The sequence below is a fragment of the Epinephelus moara genome, chromosome 7 (genome assembly GCF_006386435.1).
Source record: "Epinephelus moara isolate mb chromosome 7, YSFRI_EMoa_1.0, whole genome shotgun sequence".
Taxonomy (NCBI): Eukaryota; Metazoa; Chordata; class Actinopteri; order Perciformes; family Serranidae; genus Epinephelus; species Epinephelus moara.
In genome coordinates, this window is record NC_065512.1 from 22,761,068 (window position 1) to 22,768,031 (window position 6,964).

Sequence of the window (6,964 nt, forward strand, 5' to 3'; positions counted from 1 at the left end):
ACGCAGACATGTACTGTCTGGCTATTTAACCGCGGGTTGGTGGATTCACTCTGCTCTCAAACTGTCTACACACCACATGAAATCTCCAGTAATGCGATGCAAAAGCAGCTTGTCAAAGTCCAGAGGAGCGCTGTGTGATCTGACGGAACTTCTTCAATTGAGCGCCTCATCATCATCATCCTCACTTTTCACCTGATGACACATTGCGCAGGGATTGTTCCAGGCGCGTCTGTCCCCTCTCTGGCTCTCACATCTCTCGCACTTAAAGTTTGATTTCTTTTTTTTAAAAAGTGGAAATGAATAACACCGGGTTCAACCAAACGGAGGGAGGACTGCTCAACAAGACCGAGGAGTTTTTCTGCTGCAACTTTTCCTCCGTGGTGACTGATAACGGCTTTGTGGCGGCCGCACCGGATGAGAGGAGCCTCTTCATCATGAGGGTGGTCCAGATAGCCGTCATGTGCGTTTTGTCCCTCACGGTGGTTTTTGGCATATTTTTCTTGGGTTGCAACCTTCTCATAAAGTCAGAGGGGATGATAAACTTTTTGGTAACGGACAGGAGACCGTCTAAAGAAGCGGAGGCAGTTATTGTGGGTGCCTATTGACTGCTGGGGACCTTTATATATAATGATTTGAATCAGATCTGAAGTCTGGTGGAGACAGCTGGGAGACAAATGGGATGATCAACTCACTAAACAACCCCCCTGTTTTCATACTGGTATTTAGAAAAAGCCTCAGAGGTAACCAAAGCCTGCTGGTGACTGCGGTTCACAGGTGTCCACCTTATTCCTTGTGGCTTTTTAAATGCCTACAAAGACTGATTCATCTCCAGGAGGTATTGTGCGTTTTAAGCCTCTTTGTTTATAAAGTATTCAACCAAGCACTGTTGTACTTTCAGTAGTTGCAGCACCGTTTGTCAAGCAGCATCCTTTGTCATGGAAGTGGCAAAGTCTTTGTATGTGCTGCTTCAAAATGCCCTTTCATATTGCAAAATGCAATGGAGAAATTAATGTTAAACATGTTCTGTATGTTGTATGTGTTTTTGCATACAATATGCAACATATTAATTGGTGTATTTCTCTGGATTTCCTGGTGATAACTGTATGAGTGTCTGCATGGGCGGTGGAGAAAAAGCCCAACATGACGTGTATCCTGTTAATTGGAATAAATTCGTTCTGTAATTAAAGTTTTCCTCTTAATGAAAGTCTATTTTTCCTTCCGTGAACATCGCCCTCGCCACGCCCTCTGCCAAAGTGATTTAGATGACACTGAGAGAGCCACGAGAGCTGTTTAATTCAGATGTTAGTTATGTTGTGGTAATTATTCTTAAAAAGCATGTTAATAAGACATAATGTAGGTTATTAGTGCTGCTCAGTCTATCAGGGATCTGGGTAGCCTATATTATGGGCATTTATTCATTAAATCTGACATCAACATGTGTGTTTTCTCTGGCATGTGAGGAGCAGTGTGTGAATGGAGAAGAAATCGGAGGATATTTCACTGAACTGAAAATCATTCTTTTGTTTTATAGCTACTTGAAAAATACTCCAAACATAATAGCCTTCCTGTTATCTGATGGTGTTGTGTAAAAGTTATATATTATGTCTGGGTCAGATTTTGATCAATGCAGCATTTTACATTGTTCCTTCTTCCTGTCAAAGCATCTGTTGTGCTCGGCTCCTGGCTCACCCCGGACGCCAGCTCCCCAGGGTGAGACCAGCAGCTTCAAAAATGACTTGTCTTGTCAACCCAGGGAGGATGGAGCCACCAGGCAATATGCTGCTGTCTGATTGCCCACCTGTGCACAACATGCAGAGTTAAATACTTTGAATCTCGCTTTTCTTTAAAAGAAAAAGTCCTTCACCTCAGTTTCCCCCCTCTCCCTGTTCTGCCTTCCATGTCCCACTTGTCAGGGCCTTATTCTGTCAGATGATGGATGGCTGCAGCCTGTCAAGAAACACTGGCTGCTGTTTGAGGTCACACACTTGATATCCTCATGTTGGATTTGAAGAAATAGACACAATCATTGGAACAACTACTGATAAAATGTTTTGCGAACTTAAAAATGATGTACTGTGTGTAAGAAGCCAGCTGATAAAACTGAATGAGGCAAAAAAGTAAATTAATCTATTTGAATCCCTAAAGTTTTTGCAGGGGTGGGTACTACGGATGGACACAGTTAAAAAAAAACCGTTAAGTATACAAACCAGTACAGTGGCAATATAATTGAGTTGCACTAGATTGCAGTTGTGCACAATAAAAACTTTCAAGACACTATGGTAACAATTTGCATGCATCTTACGTCCAACTCTGTCTTTTATAATCTGACAGACTCAGTTTAGTTCAGCCAACATGATGCACTTGCTTTGACCTCAAAAAGATAAGTTGAACCAACTTAATATTTATCCAAACGTTTGGTGATATTTAGCGATCAAATTGTTTTATTTAAGATATCCTAATTTATTATTTTAATTCAATTCTACTCAGAAATGCTGAAAAACTTATTTATTTTAAGCATTATCCACTTACCCCAGGAATCATTTTTGTTTTGTTGAGTGAGTTTATGGGGAAAAATATTAGATACATCTTGTAACAACAGTATTATTTTACAGAACACCGCCAACATCAAGGGCATTAGAAATTACAACATAAAGTCTCCTTGAAAACTCAATATAAACCTGACAAATACAGCATGGTATTTATTGCCTACTATACTGAACTGTATTGCATTTAACAGATGTTTTTGTGGTGTCCACCCCACAGATATTCAGCCAGGAAATCATATAATAGATTGTATATGTACTCTTTTTTCTTGCCTTGTTTAAACCTCCCATAAGAAAAAGGCTGCAATGACGCATGATATCTAAGTTTAAACAAGTCCTGTCAGAGCACATTAAAAATGGCAAGGTAAATTGATTCTATACAAGTATAAAAAATCACACAGAATTAATTAGCACCTTGACAAACACTAGCAAATACATTTAGTTTATGCATGATAAAGTCGTAACTATGCAGTGTATTTGCGTCATTTTCACCCCGAGGCAGGATTCTACGTCGTTAGAATTACACCTCAACAACGTAGCCAATTATCTTTAATCAAGACTTTTGTCATGGAGGTATGGATCAGATTCAGTCAGTAGTAAAAACAAATCAGACAAACGTTTCTGGCTCTCTAAATTACAAAATAAAACCTCATTTTGTAAATTCATCACCAACCTGATTACACAGGTTGGTGAAGAGTCAGAACAATTTTAACACATCGCAGAAGGGAGAATTAGTTTCTATATGTCACACCATGTGTTTCTCTCTGCTTTGTGTGATTGCTTTCATTAGAGAGGGCTGGGAATAGCTCCCAGGAAAGTGTTGTGGCAGTTTAATATCCAACAGAGAACAATCTTCCGTCTGCAGCTGAACCATTGTTAGTTCATCCGGCGGTGTCTCATGCACATTTATTCAGAGTGGATTCTGATCAGTTTCGAAGAGCCTGTAAGAGGTGGATGTAAAGCTGGAGATTAAAGTTTAAACATTTCTGTAGGAATGCACTGTGGAGAGTCAATTTCATGATGGACAGTCGGTGCTGCGAACTCAAAGATTCCACACACCCGTCTCACACCAGTGCTTGGAGAGATTTGGGAGATATTAACAGCAAACAGTCATCTGTACCCCTGGCACTCCTGCTGTCAACAAACTGATAGTCCTCTGCAGGGCTTATGAGCAACTCCACATCAAATACTGAGGAGTGTGCCGGGAGTTTTACTCTGCAAAACACAAAGGTCAGGGCAGAAAAACAACATGATTCAGCTCAGAACTTTTGCCTGATTTTACAGTATGTTCTCACATTTCTTCCCCGAGGAAAACAAGGAAAACAAAGTGATCACATTTTCATCGTGTACTTGCAGTCTGGTTATATCATCGCTACAGCACAGGTCAAAACAGCATCACCATACTTTATACCATGTCTACTGTATGTGAGCTGTGTTCAACTGTGGCAGCATCTGCAGGGTGTTGATTGTGGGCTAAAAGAGGCTTCAGGTCCTGGCTTGCTCTCGTGTGATTGGCTGTCGAGTCGAGGTCCAGTCGATGAACTGGATAGCGACTAAAAGCTCCAAATAGCAGCAAGGCAGCCACAATCATTCCCCCACCGTTTCCCTCTGTTCTCCCACAGCTCCTCATCCATCCTTCCTCTCACTTCTTACATTACATTCTTCCACTACTTTGCAGTGGGAGATACACATCTCTTAATGTGCTTTATCACTTGTGTCATTAAACAGTTGTTTTATATTACGAATTTTCCTGAAAATGATATTTGATGCACACTGTATTGATTTTCTACTGTGGTTCCTTTAAAGCTAGTTCTGACTTGAGTTGGCATCTTTGACCCCAATGGGATCTACGCTCTTGAAAGAGACTTAATAGATTTTTTTTTTTTTTTAAAGTGAACACAGGCTGTGAAATAGCTGACATTTCCATCAGCAGCAATGCCTATTCAGTCTAAACCGACATCATGCGGCGTTTGGGTTCTACGACAGCAGCAGTAATTGTTGAAGTCAAGCTGTGATAAATCCATGCAGACTGGTTTTGAAGAATGATTCCATTAGTTGACATGTTTGATTCCAGTTATGGAATGAGTCATGGCTCTGTTGTAGCGCTGATTGTTTCACACTCAAACGTCAGAGGGATTTAACATCTGAACAATCCTGCCACTAACACTTTACTGTAATCCACTGTGTGTGTAGGTGTGTGTGAGGGGACACGTTGTAGGAACAAAAATCTGTTCGTGCAGTCACACTGTGGGGACTCACTAGAAATGCAGGGACAAAATGCAGGTCTGCTCAGTGTAAACCATTAAATTTAAAGGTTTAGACTTTTTGTTGGTGGGTGGTGGGTCAGATTAGCCAAAGCCACATTACTGAATATTTTTATTAACAAAGAGTGAAATTAGTCTATGTCAAAAGTTGAAGCTTGTGGTGAGGAAACCATAGAAAATTATCATCAGATGAGTTGGCCTCAGCTTTGTATCGCCTTTTATCTCAATGTTTTATTTTTATGGACTGGAAAATTTACTGTGTCGATTTAGTCTCACCCACGGGGTCAGCTCGGGGTCTGAAAAGTGAAACCAATGCAAAAGTGCATTAATAGATGGATTCGCCCATCGAGTCCATCAGTTGACATTGCAAAATGAAGTCCAAGTGTATGAAAGATTATAGGAAATGACCCTTTATGGTCTTAATCGCTAGTTTAAGGTTTTCTTCAATACAGCCTGTTGATCAGTGGGTAAATTATGGTCCCACTTAAAGAAAAACAGATGATAATTCAGGGTACACTTTAGGGCGTGGCTACTTTTTGATTGACACATCGCTGCCACGATGGTGCCCTCAAGTTCTCAGTCGGATCCACCTCCCACTCCTCCACATCTCCACCCTCTTCTGGTCACTCACCAGCGAGACAAACCCACCAAGGTAATGGCTATTTGAACCTTGCTACAAGGCTACGTTGTAGTGAATAAAACACACGTAGGCTAACTATAATCCACTTCATAATTTATTATACACAAAGATGTAAATCACCTTGACAATATATAACTATTACCCTAACCCTAACCATAAGCACTTCTGTTTTAACCTAGCACTTCATAGCTAGCTAAACGCTACCTCAGCATTGTCTGCAGGGCTACCACTTACTTCCGTACACCCTGGACAGGTTGCCAGACTATCACACCACCCAAGTATAGCTACTTCTGGTCAAATATTAGCCTACTCCAGTACAAGTTAATGTTGCTGAGTCAAATTATTTCTTGATTAAAAGTACTGGAGCATTGCTTTTAAAACAACTTAAGTATTCAAAGTACTTTTTATATGAAGGCATTGTTGTTCACACACATACACATACACACACACACACACACACACACAAACACACACAACAACGCGTCCTACATGAATCCACAGCTTAGTTGAAAACACTGAGTAAAAATGTTTGTAACAGTGTGTGACAACTTTGCAGCAAAGATAGAGGTTAGCCAGTGAACACATTGGAGTATCTAGCGACCTAAAGATTTAGGAGCCAGTTGCATCAGTTCTTCAAAGATTCAAACTTAGCCTTGTTATAACATGAATATAAACTGGAAAATCAAATTACTTTTTTTTCTGTTACAAAATCGGATGCTAATAACATAGCAACACAAGCAAACATCTTACTAACTAAGACATACCATCCATCCATTTTCATCCGCTTCTCCTACCAGTGGGACGTGCCTCGAACACTTCCAGTGGGAGGCACCCAGGAGACAACCTGATCAGATGTCCAAACCACCTCAACTGACCCCTTTCAACATGAAGGAGGAGCGGCCCTACTCCGAGCTTCCACCAGATGTCTGAGCTACTTACCCTATCTGTAAGGCTGAGCCCAGGCACCCCATGGAGGAAATTCATTTCGGTCGCTTGTATCCACAATCTCATTCTTTCAGTCACTACCCAGAGCTCATGACCATAGGTGACGTTGGCATTAACCGGATATTCTCGGTCATTGACTGTTTTTTTACAACAATGACTGGAAAATCTGAAGGCCATCCGTCATTTTGACCGGTTGCAATTACCACCCTTGCCCACTTGGCGGTGGAGTGCACAGTCAGTGGTTTAAGTGGCTGCCGTTTTCACACTGCAGAGAAAAAGTCATTCATCTGCTTCATGTAGCGTTGTTGACATAACGGCCTGGACACACCGGACGTGTTAGTACCGCGGAAGTCCTGCGAGTGTACTCGCAGGCGCTTGACTGTCCACACAGGCAGCGCATTTCTCCTGCCCTCTCCGTGCCGGTTAAACATCGACTCCACTCGTCTGTTCCCGTCAGTACTCATTTTTTCACTTCAACAGGTCATTTTAAACATGGGTAAGTCCATATTTTAATCGTTTTTTATAACGTAATAAGTTAATGACAATTTGTCATTGCATGTCCATGTATTGAG

At 41.2% G+C, this 6,964-nt stretch overlaps 1 protein-coding gene across 1 annotated transcript; it reads left to right on the plus strand.

Annotated features, from left to right (window-relative positions):
• Positions 1 to 1,195, plus strand: rprma (reprimo, TP53 dependent G2 arrest mediator candidate a). The gene has a single exon (XM_050048923.1). The coding sequence runs from the start codon at positions 297 to 299 to the stop codon at positions 603 to 605; it is 309 nt and encodes a 102-aa protein (XP_049904880.1). The 5' UTR covers positions 1 to 296; the 3' UTR covers positions 606 to 1,195.
• Positions 1,196 to 6,964: the final 5,769 nt, after the last annotated feature.

Coding starts and splice junctions, on each gene's coding strand:
- rprma (XM_050048923.1), top strand. CDS start 297: ATGAATAACACCGGGTTCAACCAAACGGAGGGAGGACTGCTCAACAAG.